Here is an 18,338-nt window from a genome sequence, read left to right on the forward strand (position 1 = left end):
AGCAGTGGAGTTTACGGGGGCCATCTTGCAGCAATCTTTGGGTCCCTTCAGCAATTTCTGTGACATGGGACTGGAATATTGCTACAACTGCACATGCCCCGATAAGGCGCTTAATTACTGAAGATTCTCGAATCGCTGAAGATGGCCCCCGTGAGCTCCGCTGACTCTTCAATGAAGAGTAATTACCAGCTTAGGGGTATTTACTTGTGTGAACACCTGTACGAGGGGACTATGGAGGGTAGGGGTTTTTATTAGCAAGGGGTTTAAGTTCTCCTTTAAGTTAACTTTTATTATGGAGTAGAATGGCCAATTCAAAGTGACTTTTCAATTGGTCTTCGTTATTTTTTTTATACATTTTTTTTTAATTATTTGTCTTGACTCTACAGCTTTCAAATGGGGGTCAATACCATCTAAAAACAAATGCTCTGTAAGGCTACAAATGTATTGTTATTGCTACTTTTGATTACTCAAGTTTCTATTCAGGCCCCTCTCCTATTTATATTCGACTCTCTAAAGCTGGCCATAGACGCAAAGATCTGATCGTACGAATCAACGTACGATTGGACTTTCCCATCTCCCGACCTACCACTAACCATTCAGATCAAAGTCTTACCATTCCGACCAAATAAAGTAGTAAAAGAACAGATCAGCCGATGTTCTGCCCCTGACAGCAATCGTACGATAGTTATGTCTGACAAAGCTAGTGACAGTCTCCCACTGAAAATCATACGATCTGCAATACATGCAGAGATATTATCGGCAGGCGACAGAAGTTTTCTAACCTGTCCAATCGACCAAACGACCGACTGACGAAAAATGTCGGGACTCTCCACACACAGTCCGAAAATCGTACGAATCCATGATTCCTACGATCCGATCGTTGCGTCTATGGCCAGCTTTATGCACATCAGTGCCTGGTTTCTATGGTCACTCGAACCCTAGCAACCAGATGGTTGAAACCGCAAACTGGAATGCTGCTAAATAAAAAGTTAAGCAACTCAAAAACCACAAGTAATTAAAAAAAATGAAAATTAACTGCAAATATCACTCTCTACATCATATTAAAAGTTAACTCAAAGGTGAACAACCCCTTTAAATGAAATCGGTCCTAAGTGTTGTTCCACTTGTTCAGTGCTACAGAGGAAAACACGGTCTGTTACTATAAATGAGGGCATTTTATTTTACAACTATGACGTTCCTTCAGCCGCCTGAGCAGCCTACAAGTTTTATTCAATAAGTCACGCTGCTCATTCTTTGTACGGAGGCGGAATTCCCGTGTTCCCTAGCGCGCGTTCCTGTCCCCCTTGCGGTTACGTTGCTTCCGGTGGGCGGTGCTGGCTTACAACCTCTTCTTTTGTTGAGGCCGTGCTTTCTGAAGCCGATTTAGTTATCAACCCCAACACAGACAGTAGCGCCGAGCATTATGGAGACCGAGACTAAATACTTACCCGAGCTGATGGCGGAGAAGGACAGCCTGGACCCATCGTTTACGCACGCAATGAGCCTACTGGGCAAGGGTGAGAGCAGGCGGTCGGGCGGGGATGTGTGAATGGGTTTGGCGTGGCTGAGGACAATTAAAGGGAAGAGGCCAGGGGACTGGGAAACTGGATCCCGCAGTGGGATAAAATTCGCCTTTATGTTAGTGCCCAGTATGCATGGCCATGTGGCGTGTGTGAAATTTTAAAGAAAAATGGCGGCTTTGAGCTCGCTGCACGTTATGGAGCTGTGTCTGATTTGCGACCCCCTCACGATGCATTTGCTGCTGTTCTAAGTTAAACGAATTGAATGCCTGCCTTCTCCATGTTGCTGCTACTGGGGTTCACACAGGCGTAACCTTGTCTGATGCTAAGTACATACAGGCCTCGCTGGTTACTCTTTTGTATTTATCAAAACCCGTTTGAGAGCTAACATTTGTTGAGGTTCTCGTTAGCTCACAATAAAGCCCAGATATGTAGTAACATTGTTAAATCCCCACGTATATAGGGGTTTTAACCAGCACCACGACCTAGTAAACCTTCCCACAAGTATACAGCTCATATGTAGAACCCTGCTTCATGTACAGTGCTACGCAATATGTTGGCGCTATATAAATACATGTTAATAATAATGTAAATAAACCATTATTGTGCTATTGGGTAATCATAAATAGAAAATTGTCATTTTAAAAAATAAGGGCCGTCCCCTGCGATTGTAAGATTCACTGTGCACACAAACATACCAAACAAACCATACATGTTAGGTCACATGAGCCAATTAACAGACAGAGTTGTGTCTCTTGCTTCCACACTTCTTCCTGTTAGATAGAGTAGTAGTATTTCTGGTCAGGTGATCTCCGAGGCAGCACACAGACCATCACCAAATTGTTGCTCAAGGCAAGAGATGTTCAATATTTACTTAAATATATAGACCAGTTTGATAAGATTCTTTAAAGGGATACTGTCATGGGAAAAAAAATGTTTTCAAAATGAATCAGTTAATAGTGCTGCTCCCCCCCCAGCAGCCAAACAAAAGAACAATGGGAAGGTAACCAGATAGCAGCTCCCTAACACAAGATAACAGCTGCCTGGTAGATCTAAGAACAACACTCAATAGTAAAAACCCATGTCTCACTGAGACACATTCAGTTACATTGAGAAGGAAAAACAGCAGCCTGCCAGAAAGCATTTCTCTCCTAAAGTGCAGGCACAAGTCACATGACCAGGGGCAGCTGGGAAATTGACAAAATGTCTAGCCCCATGTCAGATTTCAAAATTGAATATAAAAAAAATCTGTTTGCTCTTTTGAGAAATGGATTTCAGTGCAGAATTCTGCTGGAGCAGCACTATTACCGGTAACTGATTCATTTTGGAAAAAAAAATGTTTTTCCCATGACAGCATTCCTTTAATATGCCACTTACTATGATATAAACTATCTGTTGCTTAAGTATTCATTTTGGGGTATAGTTTTCCTTTAATTATTTTTTTTTTTGTATATGCATAGATTTGTTAGTAATAAGCCGACACAGAGGATGCTGCTAAAGTTGCACCATTTTTTTTTTTTGCTGTGGTCCACTGTTCTCTAATATGTGCTATGTGTAAATAATATATTTATAGGTCTATGATGTAACAAGGGCCATAATTCCGAACAGCAGTGTTTGCCCATGGATTCTACAAAAAACGGTTTTTTTCCACAAGAGATGCTAACCTTCCCCTGTTGGCAGCTATTCTTTGTATAGAGGAGTTCAGGGTGTTAACCCCTTTGTATGTGTGCCTCTGTATTTTTATGTAGAAGAGATTGAATTTATATCTGCTGCATGCTACCCTAAGGACTTAACGTTTGTTAAATCATTCTTAAAGGACCAGTAACATCAAAAATTTTTTTACAAAAATTAGTTAGAATACAACAAAAAAAACCCACCAAGACAAATTAAATTTTAAAATAGCAAAGCATTTATTAAGAAATAACTTACCGAAACTCCACTTCCTGTCCTCTACAGAAAAGGCGACACGGCGACCATCCATACTGCAGCGCTCTATTTCTTCTCCCTGGCTATTCACTGACAGTGTGTCCTGCAGCCGGTCCCTGATCTTCACGTGAATATCCCCAGGTCCCTGTGTTTGTCTGTATGTGTATCAGCGCGATGTACGACCCCGCCGTGCTCCTGCCGACCCCGCTGCCTTGTATGTGTCTTTGGTGGAGGATCAGCGCGGGAAGCGGGGCATCAGCAGGTCCCCATCCTCTTCTTCCTCTGCCCGCCGTTCGTCCTGCATGATCTCCTCTGCTGTGCGAGAGCCCTATGCGATGCGCTTGGGAGCCGAACCGGTGCCGATACCAATTCCTGCGAGAGCGCAGGGTTTGCACAAACAGCTGTCCAGCTGGATTGCTGCAGTCGCTGCTAAGTTATGGATCAGCAGAAGTGGACGAGCGTTTGCTCCCCGTGCCACTTCTCTGGCTGCTCGTTCATTCAGCTCTCCGGTAGCTTTGGGAGAAGAGGCAGGCAGAGAAAAAGCCCTGGGGAGCTGCTGTGTTGGGGATCACTAGAAACCAAGCGCATCGCATGGAGCTACTAACCCTGCGCAGGAATTGGTATCGGCACCGGTTCGGCTCCCAAGCGCATCGCATAGGGCTCTCGCACAGCAGAGGAGATCATGCAGGACGAACGGCGGGCAGAGGAAGAAGAGGATGGGGACCTGCTGATGCCCCGCTTCCCGCGCTGATCCTCCACCAAAGACACATACAAGGCGGCGGGGTCGGCAGGAGCACGGCGGGGTCGTGCATCGCGCTGATACACATACAGACAAACACAGGGACCTGGAGATATTCGCGTGAAGATCAGGGACCGGCTGCAGGACACACTGTCAGTGAATAGCCAGGGAGAAGAAATCGAGCGCTGCAGTATGGATGGTCGCCGTGTCGCCTTTTCTGTAGAGGACAGGAAGTGGAGTTTCGGTAAGTTATTTCTTAATAAATGCTTTGCTATTTTAAAATTTAATTTGTCTTGGTGGGTTTTTTTGTTGTATTCTAACTAATTTTTGTAAAAAATTTTTTGATGTTACTGGTCCTTTAAGTCCTTGTGACCCACAATTCTTAACATATTGATTTTCATCTTTTATTTAGTAAGACGATTGAATAATTAGTTTATTTTTGTGTGTCAGCTGTGAGGCTGTCCTTTGCCTGGTGCATATATAAATATTGGGGTTGGCCCCTGTTGCTATGTAGTCTGTGTATTTCATGTATGTGGTTGCATAGGTTTTATTACTGTTAAAATTGCCCTGCCATAGTCTGCAGACTATGTAATTTTTTTTTTAAAAGGTATTTATTTATTCCAACTTCCAGAAGCATACAAAATATAGTGCATACAGGAAAAAAGTTGTTACAGGTATATTGCATTTCGCAGCTCTGAAAGCCTTATTTTGATTTACAACCTCGGGATCCCCAACAGAGAGGCAAGTGACAAGAGTAAAGAAAGAAAAGGAGAAGTAGAAAAGGAAGAACAGTACAGAAAAGAAATAGGGGGGGGGGGTGGACCAATCTGCAAAGGAAACAGAACAATAAACCAGCAGCACAAGCTTTGAAAGCCTACTTGAGACAATAGGACAATGCAATGATCTGTGAACCACATTGAAAACCATATGCAGATTAAGAATTGGCGATTAGACAATCCAAATAGTGCTAGTCAGCCAGGGTCTAAATGGGGGCTTCAAGCCAGTCCATTGATTGGGTCGGAATATTTGCAGTTCTATTAGTGTAAGACTCATTGCGCAGCAACCAAAGTGTCCATATTTTATTGAATTTCGTTGGGCACCCCCTTGCATAATAAATCTGTTCCAGAGCGGGCAATGTTTGCTCCACCTGAGCTATCCAGAAGTGTAGGGTAGGAGGACTCTCATCTTTCCATTTTATGGCTATTGCCCGTTTTGCATGGAACAGGAGAAAGGTGAGCAGAGTCCTTTCTGTTCTGGAAGAAGTAGTATCCTGTAGGTAGTTGAGCAGTAAAACCGTAGGGTGGAACTCCACTGGCATAGCCATAATTTGAGTGATATAATCAGCTATTTCTGTCCAGAAGTGCTGGATTTGGGCACAGTCCCAAACCATGTGAAAAAAATCTGCATTAGGGCTATTGCATCTGTTGCACTTGTCCGGGAAAGCCGGATTCATTTTATGTAGAGTGTAGGGGGTATAATAGGCCCGGTGTAAGTATTTGAATTGGATAAGACGGTCCCTGGATCTGATCAAGGGGGCAAGAGAGTTAACCAGTATATAGGACCATTGCTCCATGGTAAGATCCGGAATATTAACAGTCCATTTCTGCAGCAGTTCCTGCCTTGTGGTTTGGTAACTAGCACGCAAGAAAGAGTATATTGCGGATAATGGTTTTGTTAAATGCTCCTTGCGTACTAGAATCTCTAGTCGGGAAAGTTCAATCCTGGGAGTGTTGGACTGAAATTGTTGAGTGAGAGCATGTCTCAACTGTAGGTAACGAAAAAACATTCCATTAGGCAGACCAAATTTGTCCTTAAGTTGTTGAAAGGAAAAAAGTACATTATCCAAATACAAATCACCGAGATATTTCACATTGACTATGTAATTTATAGTTACTTTTTCATGTGTTCAAATTTTTCTCCACCTGAATTCAACTCCAGATCTATTCTTTATATGGTGGACACATGGTAAATCCACTGGAAAATGGTGGTCAGTCATACACTGCAAATATAAATCACAATGTTCAATTTGACTTAATGCTATTGGAGTGGATTGCCAGTGTTTGGCATTGACTACCCTCTAAGCTATCACATTTCTAGTGCTCCTTACAGGCATGAACACTTAATCATAAGCTACCATGTGGGACACATCAGGCTATGCACAATAAGATGTACTTTTCACCAATAAAATTTTTTAAGTGGTATTTTTTTTGACTGATGCGGTTTGTGCCAGGCTTTTTTCGGTGTGGATACATGATTATTCATGATGGTTCAACTCTTAGGGCATGGGCACAGATGCAGTTTTATGGAGTAGCAACGTGGCACAGTTTTTAAAAAAGCAGACCACCGTGTAAATACGCTAAGCAGATCTGTCAGATTTCTAGGTAATGGGTACTGCTTCCAATTCCTGACGAAAGTTGTCTGATTCTTTGAAAGGATCCATCTAAGCCACATATTACAGAATTTTGTAAAATGTGCGTCTGTTACTGCGGAGAGTTCTTCAAACTGAAATAATTCCTGTATTTTAGTTTACCATTCACGTATAGTTGGAGGTTGCTGTGATTTCCAGTGTAAGGGGATTAATACTATCCTGGGATTTAGAAGGAAAGATTAAAAAATTGTCAAAGAGGCTTATTCAGGTGGAATAGTAGGATGTAGGTCGGGTTGAAATCCATATTATTTTATTCCAGTAGGGGCCTATTACAGGGCATTCCCAGAAGATGTGTAGTAGAGTGCCTATAGCTTGTGAGCATTTCCAGCAAATGTCAGAAATGTGCAACCATATCTTCTGTAGGCAGGCTGTGGTATAGTACCACTGAGTCAATAATTTGTAATTAAATTCCTGAATTCTACAGCACCTGGAGCTGATATGAAGGTTGTTGAGAAGGGTGCATACTTGTTTTTCATTTATTTCCAGCTCTTGTTCTCTGGTCCATTGCGAGATGAAATTTAGGCTTGCGACTTCTATTTTAGATGTCCAGCAGAAATATATTTGTGAGATTGCTAGTGGTGAGCTTAATTTTTCAAAAGTGGATAAGGGGCAGTTTAGTGTGCGATTTCCCACTAAGCTGTGAAAGTATAGATTATCTATAAAGTGTATCATCTGTAAATTGCCATGTAGTAGCCAGTTGTTGAACAGAGGTATGTCAATTCCCGGAGGGAAAGCTGGGTTGTATTTAAGGTGAGCAATGTTTCATCAATTCATCTGATTTTGATTTTGTCTCAAACTGTCAATGTGTTGTGAAGGGTGCGGTGGTCTCTGTATCTGATGCGGCAATGTATATGGTTAATCCATGGTAGGTGTGTAATGTAGGTATATGTGGCTTCTTGTTCTATTGAGATACAGCTGTTAGTATTTGCCAGTCGAGTCTTCTATACAAAGTTCCTAATGATCTTGTCTATCTTGGAGAAAAAACCCTTGGGGGCTGGCAGTGGAATTGATTGGAAAATGTACAATAGTTGGGGCATCACATTTTATTTTAATTACATTAATTCTGCCTGTCCATGAGATAGGCTTGTCCTTCCATTTGGTGAGGTCTGCTGTAATTTTAGTGGCTATTCTATCTTTTGGGCACCCCTGCTATAAAAGATTGGGATCTACCAGTAGACCTCAAGACACTGCCAACAAACAGCTTGTCTAACTAAATCAGCCTCATTTCATTCAGATATTTATTATGTTTAAGGAATTGTTCAGTGTAAAATTAAAAACTGGGTAAATAGGCTGTGCAAAATAAAAAATGTTTCTAATATAGTTAGTTAGCCAAAAATGTAATGTATAAAGGCTGGAGTGATTTGATATATAGCATGTCAGTCAGAACACTACTTTTCAGCTCTCTTGGTTTACACTGACTGGTTACCAGGCAGTAACCAATCAGAGACTTGAGGGCGGGCCACATGGGTCATATCTGTTGCTTTTGAATCTGAGCTGAATGCTGAGGGTCAATTACAAACTCACTGAACAGAAATGTACCATGTGGCCCCCCTTCAAGTCGCTGACTAACTCAGATTTATAGAGCTGAAAATCAGGAAGTTGGATTCTGGCTGTTTTATTAGACATCTGTTAACTCCAGCCTTTATATATTACATTTTTGGCTAACTATATTAGAAACATTTTTTATTTTGCACAGCCTATCTATTTACCCAGTTTTTATTTTCACACTGAACTATTCCTTTAAGGTTACATAAGAAAAAGTTTGTTAAATATTCATTTTCGCATAAATCATTTATATCAAAGGTATAAATCAATATTTAATTAAATATTTTCCATGGAGGAGAATGCTAACAAAGCTTTTATGGATGTAGATCATAATGGGAAAGTAGACCTCACATTATTAAAGTATGGGCACTCCTGTGTTATAGTTTAAGGATGTCCAATTTGAGTAAATAGTTTGTAATGTGTATTCTGAGGTAATGCATTGAAGTATTGGCCCAACTGTACTGGATATTTGTCATTAGGTCTGATTTTACACTATCTGTTTAATATTAAGTTAGAGGGCAAATGATTTTTTGGGGTTCATTTTGAAGTGACCGAGGTTCCCATATGATTCTAGTAAGGGAGTCTTTAGAACTGGTCAGGAAAAATAGGTCGTTGGCATATGCTGCTACTTTGTGGTGTTTTATCTCGGATAGAGATGCCTTGAATCCGGGGATTGGTTCTAATTTTGCACAGTAGTTGTTCCAATATTACTTTGAATAGTGTGGGGGACAGGGGGCAGCCATATCTAGTTCCATTCCTCACAGTGATGGGATTTGTTAGAAATTGGTTAACCCAAATTCTGGCATTGGGAGAGTGGTATAAGGAGCTTATCCAATGTGTCATGTTATTAGTACATTATATTTTACCTACCTTAATGCACTTATTTTTTGGTGTTACTTTTCTTTTAAAATGGCTGCAGCTATGTTTTTTTTCATTGCAGATTGTCTTTTGTTTTTGTTCTTACTATTTCACTCGAATGCATGCATGTATGTTGTGTACTCCCTGCTTGTGCGGTCATCAAAAGCAACTGTGCAGGCTGGATTTTTCACATAATTATTTTCTGGCTGATCTGCCCCGTGAGCACAGTGAGGGAAGAATGTGTGTGTGTTTTTTTTTTTTTCTCTAACACGGTTGTAGAAACTAACTACTTTGGTATTGTTTGTTTTGCTTTTCTATTGATTTTGTGATTGTCCATAGACTAAATAAGCATGGCTGACCAAGTTTCTGTATTTTAATAGAGGATACACCCAACTGCAGATTGGCATACTCTGCTCTGTTCAGTTTTAAATATTTTACTAATTTTATAATTTTTTTCAATTCTACAGAGATTGAAAGGCTGAAGAAGGGAGGCGATGCTAAAAAGGAGGAAGAAGACACTTTTCTTGACTTATTTTCCCATAAAAACATGAAATTGAAAGAGCGTATTTTGATCCCAGTCAAACTTTATCCCAAGGTAAAATATACTGTATTTACTGCATCCCAGGGTTGCCACGGGGAAACATTAAATACAGATTCCTGACATGAACAAACATCACAGTTTAACAGGTCTCCAGCCACTTCACTCCAACCTGACAACAGTATAGGGCTACTTTCCACCTCCTGGCACCTTTGGACAAATTACATGTGGAACCATAAGGGAAACTGCAGGGTGGTTTGAAACCACTGTCCTAAAGGTTGTCATGCAGTGGCTGGTCCTCAGTGGCCTGCTGCTGATTGGCCTGTAGGCTTGATGGACACATCACATTATAGATGGACACATCACATTATAGATGCTACACATGGATGGCTACATTCTGTTGTTCCGTTACGCTAGCTGCTCTTCATCTCCTTATATGTTGGTGCTCTGAAACTGCCATACAGATGGTTGGGCAGAATAGTTGAGCCAAACGACTTGGGCATGTTTAGCCAGTTTAGGTCGTCTTGTACAAAATATCTTTGAGGCCTACCATCTGTGGGTCAGGCTAGATGCAAGTTTGGCAAAGCTGACTTTAAAAATATATTTTAATCACAGATCAAAAAAGTTCATGTTTTTGCAAACGTGTTTACTAAAAACAATGATGCAGTTGCCTTCAATGTTGTATTTTTACTAGGACATGTATGAAATCCATTATACAGAAAGTGTCAAATTACAGGAAAAATTTCTATAGACTGTTTTAAAAATTCAAGTTTTTTTTAAAAAAATGCTTCCCTTTTCACTGTAATAATAAAGCAATTGCTTCTGCTTAATCACAACTTAATCCTTACTGGAGGTTTACATGGTTTTTATTGTTTAATTTATTTAATTTTTAGCAGATTCAAATTAAAGAAAGTTCCCCTTATCTGGAAAACACCAGGTCCCAAGCATTCTGAATAATAAATCCTGTACCTGCATACTATGTGTACTTTATGTTTTATGTGAAGCTTTAGACATAACTTCCCTTTTGTTGGTTTTCAGTTTCATCATTCACCCCATACATGTAATTAAAAGTATATTATTATGACAATCGTGGTTTAATGACTAAAACTTGTATTTGAGTGATGAAATTGAACTTGTACTTTTTCCAATGCAGCGCAAATTTCATAATTATTTTTTTGTTTCCCCTCTATATTTGTAGTTTAATTTTGTTGGAAAGATCCTTGGACCACAGGGAAACACAATCAAAAGGTTACAGGAGGAGACTGGAGCTAAAATCTCTGTTCTTGGCAAGGGATCAATGAGAGATAAGGCAAAGGTATGGGTTAAATTACCTTTTGCACTGTGCACATGGATAATACCTAACATTTGGCACCCCATTGATTAAAACTTTCCTTTAATGTGTAAAAAGAACTATCCATACAAATAATCATGTTAATGATTTCAGGAAGAAAATCTGCGAAAAGGAGGGGACCCCAAATACAGCCATCTGAATATGGACCTCCATGTGTTCATAGAGGTCTTTGGACCACCGTGTGAATCCTATACCCGTATGGCACATGCAATGGAAGAAGTTAAAAAGTTCTTGGTTCCGGTATGTTTTTTTTTTTTTTTTTTTTAACCGTATTTATTTTTGTAATGTATCTTACTGTGATTTTGTTTTCCACAATATCTAAAGCAAATATTACATTGCTAACTTCTAATCTAAGGCAGAATGAAAGCAAATGTGTATGTTTGTGTTTTTTTAGGAATTGCCTTAAAGGGGAGGTTCAAGTTAACTTTTAGTATGTTGTAGAATGGCCAATTCTAAACAACCTTTCAACTGGTCTTCATTTTTTTTTTATAGTTTAATTATTTGCCACCTTCTGACTCTTTCCAGCTTTCAAATGGGGGGTCACTGACCATGCTTTTTAGGGCTACAAATGTATTGTTATTGCTACTTTTTATTACACCCCATCCCCAGTTAAACTCCTGTCTAGACTTTATAGAGAGATTGTGGGAACAGTCAAACCACCCTTTGACTGAGCCTACAACTTTTGGTGCAAGTCATCCCAGGACTCAACTATGAACAATGGGAGGAAACCACAGACTAGAGTCCTGCGCGGACTCGACCCGTACCCGCAACCTGCATTCCCCGACCTGGACCCGCATTCTTACCCGCTACCCGACCCTACCAGGAAGTACCTTTATCCGCAACCCGGATTATCCAGAATCAGGAAGTGCTGTCATTGTAAACCGGAAATGACGTCATCGGAAGTAGACATAGCCAGAAAAAAGGAGTGAACATTGATATTGAGAAGACCCGTGGCTCAACCCGCAGACTGCCGACCCGCACCTGGAACTCCTAAACGCAACCCGCAGGGTACCGCAGGATTTTGTGGGTAACCCGGGGATACCCGACCCCGCTGCAGGACACAGACCATGTTTATAATTTCTTAATCTCGATAAAAGTTTCATACAGTGCAAATTCGAATTGAATGTACTGTCTCTTAAAAAATTCGTCTTTGACCATTCACCATCTAAAACCTGCTGAATTGCTGTTTAAGCCTATGGGGGACCTCCTAGAACCTATTTGGAGTCAATTGGTGGAGATTTTTTGTTGTAAAAATTTGAATTTGACCGAATGTGCTATTACTTAGATTCGTACAATTCAAATTCGGTAGACCACATACCTATTGGATCGAAAACTGACCTATTTGGTCAGTCAAAGTTTTTCAAATTCGAAATTCTACCCTTGATAAATATGCCCTTTAGTGTCAAAGTAGGTATTTTTCGCATTTGTTTAAGCAAGCATCGGTGTTTACATTTTGACGAATTTAAGTCAATACTTTTGAACAGTTTTTCAGATTCTTTCTTTTCCTGTTTTGATTATCCGCTGAACATTTTAAGTTAGATCCACTTTTTCCTAGAGTTTTCATATTGTGTTATAATCTTAAAGGTTGAGAAAACATGTAAGCTGATGGCATTGGATGTGTGGTTAGGTGAAAAGGGCTGTAATTGGGATTTTGCATAGCAGAGAGAACTCTAAATCTTTAAACCTTTACAAACATGTAGTAGCAAAATCCTGAGTAAACCATTTTTTATTCTTTTAGCTGACACCTGAGTCTTTTTCATACCAGGACATGATGGATGACATCTGCCAGGACCAGTTTATGGAGCTTTCCTATCTTAATGGAGCACCACCAGAACAAACCCGAGGAGGATCAAGAGGTGGACCAAGCAGGGGCCGAGGGGGTCCCCCACCTGCTGCAGCTTCTTCTAGGTAATCACTAAAGCAGTGCTTGCCTGTAGGCACTCTCATTTGGTTTATTTAGTTAATCTTGCTCCGGTGTCATCATTTGCTGGAACAAGACACTGGTTTAACTGGGGCCACTTCTTTTTACCCCCCCCTGCAACATTTTCATGTCTACTTTTTAGGAGTATAACCCTGGCTTCCCAAGGATTGCCAGGTGTGAGCACTTTGGTTCCACTGTCCCTGATCAGCATTTCTTCCGCCCGCCCCCATAAGGCACACATTTGTGTACTTGATGTTTAACATTTTGGATACAGTATGTGGATATCTTTATAAATTTACAAATGTATATTAACAGAGGCAGGGCTGGGCCTCTTCGTCCTCTTGTTCCAAGAGGTGCACCTGGACGTGGGTCCATAACTCGTGGTGGCAGCGTGAGCCGCCCTGTACCACCTTCATCTGCTAATCGAGGTGCACCTGCTGGCAGATCCCGTGGTGCAGCTATCCAGAGAATCTCCCTTCCACCTCCTGCACCTGAAACATATGATGAATATGTAAGTGTCACACAAGATTCTTCTTGCTACTCTCCAGAAACGTAATTTATGTAGGAAATCGCCTCCTTCTGATATGAGTTGAATATTGAGGACCTAGTCTTATCTATGGCAGGGCTCCCTGACCCTTTTTTTTTTTTACTTATGAGCCAAATATAAATATAAGAAAGTTGGGAAGTAACACAAGAATGAAAAAAGTTCCTAGGGGTGCCCAATAAGGGATGTAATTGGCTATTTGTTAGCCTCTATGTGGACTACATATGGGTCTGTTTGGCAGTACACATGGCCAGTATGCCTCAAAAAGTTGCTTCCAAGCCAGAAATCCAAAAATGAGCACCTCCTTTAAGGCCACTGGGAGTAGCAATAAAAAAACCTTGTTGAGTAGCATGTTGCTCGCAAGCAAATGATTAGGGATCACTGATCTATGGGCTTGCAGCACTGCCATAGCCATGGAACAATGTATGAATGATACTCTTCTAATATTAATACATTCACAAACAGTTGTCATTTTAAATGCATCTCTCGGCTGTTTTTTTTTTTTTCTTAGTTATTTTTAAATATATTTTGGTGACCACTATGCATACTTTTACTTTCAGCGTTCACACAATAATGGCAGCATTTTTACTAGACCTGTACTAAAGTAGGCATTATCTTTGTTTTAGTGTTCTGTTATGTCTTGCTTTGAAGCTTGATTTAAACTATTAATGTTTTAAGGGTTATGAAGACTCTTATGCAGAGCCCAGCTACGAAGGTTATGAGGGATATTACAATCAAAGCCAAGGGTGAGTTTTGTTTTACCTTTGTGCTTTGTGTTCTCTTGAACGTATGTATTATATTATTGTATTATTGCTATTGTATAAAATATTACTCTAATATCCGTGTAGTATTTCATGCAAAGTCTTAAAAGGAAAAGTAGTAGCTTAAAGGACTAGGAAAGGCTGGTAAACCGCTGGTAAACCGCTCACCTCCAGTTCGTTCATTCTCCAATATATAAAGCCCTTTTTCAGTACAATTGCCATGTTGTAAAAACCTTTGACTTGAGTAAAAAAAAAAAACAAATTCCAAATTCCCACGAAGCACCTCTCCTCCAAGATGTTCCGAGCATGCACAGAAAGCAGAATCATCAAGTGAAACATACACAAATATTAATGATCATGTCTTGTGCTCTCTGAGAAGGAGCACTCACAAGCACATACCCCTGCAATGCCCTGCTTTCAGTAAGAGTAAGAATTTGTGATGTTCTATTATCGGGCCGGCTCATGCGCAGATTGTTCGGGTGGAGCATCAATAGAAGGTTAAAAAAAAAAAAGCCACACTCCTCGTTTAGCTTTCCCTTTTATTTCTTGCTCACACCTATACACAAGCATGCACCTATACATATTTTACTTTCATTTTCTTTCCATTATCACATTTTTTTAAAAAAAATGCCCGTTGGCTTGGGCAGTCTCTCTCTTAAAAGCCGCAAAAGCAGGTGGCGGGGGAGGATTTAGCTCACAGGGTGAAACCAAGGCACAGGAGACATTTAGTCCAAGTAATGCTATTAAGCAGAGAGGTAAAAGACCTTTTATACTATGACCAGAGGTAAACAAGTTAGGGACCACCTTAATGTGGTAGGTGGCTTATCAACTCTATGATCATAACTTTGTAACAAAAAAACCCTGTTTTTATAATACATGCATATTTATTGAATTACTTAGACAGAGGGCCAGGGAATGTGCATTGATTAATTGGTCAGTTCAGTAGCACTTCCATTGTACTTATATATATTATAATTTGGCCTTAGGAGTGCACCCACAACCCCCCTTTTTGTATTAATAGAAGGTAGTATTGCAGGGCACAGCAGAATAACATTTGTCCACCTTCCAAACACTTGTTAAGTTTTTTCCAGATTGTTCACCAGCAATAAACTTTTTTTCCATTTTTTTACCATTTTCCCAAATCAAAGTTTAATGTTCCTGTCTCGGGTGTTTGCTAGATTCTGAATTTAGATGTTTGCAACATTTAGTTGATAGATTTCTCAGCAAAGTCAAAGTAAACGTTGTCATCTCAGCAGTATACGAATACACAGTGAGACGAGACTGCGTGGCTCCAGCTAGTATTTATCACAAAAAGGCACTTAAAAATACACAATAAATATGTAAACATGAAATGTGCAATATATTGGCAGAAATTGGATATATACATGTGTAAACCTTTAGAATTGTGCAAATAAATGAACAGTTCATAAAGTTAAGTTCACAGTTCAGGTGTGTCTGGAATGTAGTGGGAGGGCAGGCAGTGAGTTGAGGAGTCTGATGGCTTGTGGGAAAAAAGCTTTGGTGCAGCCTGGTTGTTCGGGCTTTAATGCTGCGAAAGCGTCTGCCGGATGAGAGTAGCGTGAACAGTGTGTGGAGTCCAGTGCAATGCAGGAGGTCTTTCTTGCACAGCGCTTGTGGAAGATGTCCTGCAGTGATGGGTGAGCTCCTCTGACAGTCCGCTGTAGACTTTTCCGGTCAGCAGAGCTGGCACTACTGTACCAGATGGAGATGCAGCTCGTCAGGACGCTCTCTATGGTGCCCCTGTAGATCACTGTGAGGGTGGGAGGTGGAAGGCTGGCCCGTTTCAGTCGTCAGCATCTCTGGAGCAACTATTGTATCCATTATAACGGCTGCTTTTAATGTAACTCAGAAATTCTGCTCAGCAGGGACAAAGATAAGAAATGTACCCACTAAATATTAATTTAGAACAGTTTACTGCTTCGACGACCAGCTGCTTTAGAATGACAAAAGGTGAAAAAATAAACTTTACATGTCCATATTCGAAAAACGGTCTTCACATTGAAGATATAATGTAATTGGAAAAAGTTATTTCTGATGAACAATCTGAAACCAACTGAACTGAAAAGTGTTGGAAGGTGAACAAACCCTTTAAGTGTTTAAACATTACTTTAGTGGTCAGGTACCCAACTGGTAATACTGGGGTCCAGTCTTTCCTTGTCTTTTAATAATGTAGTCTTAAGTAAAATGATTAATTTCTACTGACGTAACTATTTCTTGGTTTGTCTTACATTTTCAGAGAAACTGAATATTATGATTATGGCCATGGAGAGGGTCCTGAATCATATGAGAGTTATGGTAAGTTAGTGTATCTTGTAATCCAGAACTGGGTAGATATGGTCCCTTGCCATCTAGTTAGTCTGAAAGATTGTTGTGCTACTGTCGATTTTGCGACTTTTGGTCCATCCTCGTTTTCATGTTAGAGAGGGAAAATGTATCCGAATATTGACATGAGCTCATTCATTTGGGCATGTGTAGAAAAGGGAAATAATAAAAAAAATTTTGGGGAAAAAAAATCTGCCGCCGTGCTCCCCATATGTGATTTCTATAGTTGGTGGTGTACAGATTCTCTAAAGAGGTTATATTTTCATTTAACCTCTCCCATCATAGTGTGCAAAATCTACAATATCCCTAAAATTTCTAGGGATGTACTGAATCCACTATTTGGGATTCGGCCAAATCGTTGATGAAAGATTTGGCAAAATACTTAACAATCCTAGTTTACACAAGCAAAATTTACGTCCTTGTTTGTGAAAAAAAGTTGCATGATCTCCCTTCCTGCTAATTAGGATTTGTATTTGGTTTGGCCAGGCACAAGGATAATAATATTTAGGTAGTTTTTGCACATTTTTTGAATATGTATGTCCGCTTGGGGGTCATTTTCTTATCCTGTCTGATCATAGTTGATCTGTCCGTACTGAAAATACATCTTGTCGGCAAGGTAGGCAGATGAGGTTGTGCAGTGCAGCTAGAACAAGCAGTGCACACTTTACACACTCAATATTTAAGCATTGTGACCTTACATAGTAATGAAATAGAGACTGACTGTGCCACTAATTATTTTAACTGCCAGAAAGCATCTGCAGGTTTTGTGCATTATTTTGTTGGATTTAGCTTGCCAAAAGCTGAATTGGAATATACAAAATGTACATTCTTAAAGGACCTGTATGGTTGCCGTTATTACCTTTTTTTTATTTGTATACTATTTTCTTTTTATTTTTGTTTTTGTATTTTCCATTTTCATTGTAGTGTTTTAATGTGTCTGTCTGTATTGAATTTTAGGACAAGATAACTGGAATGGCTCACGACCATCACTGAAGGTTCCCTCTTCGCGGCCTTTGAAGGGCGGTGCATACAGAGAACATCCCTATGGGCGCTTTTGAACTCATCCAAACCATATTTACCGATGTCTTGTGTTCGGGACTTCCTGTTCCTAAACCCACAATACACAAGTAAATTATCTGTGCTCTGTAAACCTCCCTCGCATAGCTTCCTTCTCCTATATTCCTTTGAAAGGCCAATTTTAAAACATGGAGCAATTCTGAAATGGATCCTTTTTTTTGTTTTTTGTTTTTAAAATATTTAGATAGTTTTACTTTGCGTTGTTAAAAAATAAAAAAATAAAACTATAAAATGCATTACATGTACATACATGCGTTAAAAGGTAGTTTTCAACGTGACTTCAAAACAAGTTTCTTTAAAAAAAGCAAAACTTAATGTTAGCTTTAGGTTCTTTGTCCTCAACTAAGCTGCATATTAAAATCCCATCACTTTCAGTAGTTAAAAATTGTAGCTGTAATATTGTATGCTGTTTAAAAACAAAACTTTTGACTTTGTACTTAAAATCCACTTTATGTTATTAAACCTTATGGACAAAACTTGCTTAATGTTGTCTTAATTCACTAATGCACAAATAGGGAGATATATATATATATATATATATATATATATGTTAAAAACAAAGTAAAAATTCAGCTGCAGATACTGTATATTAAAGGGATACTGTCATGGGAATTTTTTTTCCCAAAACACACAAGTTAATAGTGCTGCTCCAGCAGAATTTTGCACTGAAATTCATTTCTCAAAAGTGCAAACTGATTTATTTATTTATTTTTTATTTAATTTTCAAATCTGACATGGGGCTAGACATATTGTTTCACAGCTGCTCCCTGTCATGTGACTTGTGCTC

The 18,338-nt window shown here is 39.7% G+C and overlaps 1 protein-coding gene across 2 annotated transcripts; it reads left to right on the top strand.

Annotated features, from left to right (window-relative positions):
• The first annotated feature begins 1,268 nt into the window (after positions 1-1,268).
• Positions 1,269-18,027, top strand: khdrbs1.L (KH domain containing, RNA binding, signal transduction associated 1 L homeolog). 2 transcript variants are annotated; one of them, XM_041582154.1, is made up of 9 exons: positions 1,269-1,517; positions 9,484-9,611; positions 10,753-10,869; positions 10,999-11,145; positions 12,671-12,813; positions 13,142-13,337; positions 14,049-14,116; positions 16,389-16,447; positions 17,432-18,027. In XM_041582154.1, exons 1-9 carry the CDS (start codon positions 1,424-1,426, stop codon positions 17,530-17,532), a joined length of 1,053 nt encoding a protein of 350 aa, XP_041438088.1. In that variant the 5' UTR covers positions 1,269-1,423; the 3' UTR covers positions 17,533-18,027. The 2 variants fall into 2 exon arrangements, with proteins under 2 accessions (XP_041438088.1, XP_041438087.1); XM_041582153.1 differs by having other exon boundaries at positions 1,272-1,517; positions 12,644-12,813.
• Positions 18,028-18,338: the final 311 nt, after the last annotated feature.

The sequence above is a fragment of the Xenopus laevis genome, chromosome 2L (genome assembly GCF_017654675.1).
Source record: "Xenopus laevis strain J_2021 chromosome 2L, Xenopus_laevis_v10.1, whole genome shotgun sequence".
NCBI lineage: Eukaryota > Metazoa > Chordata > Amphibia > Anura > Pipidae > Xenopus > Xenopus laevis.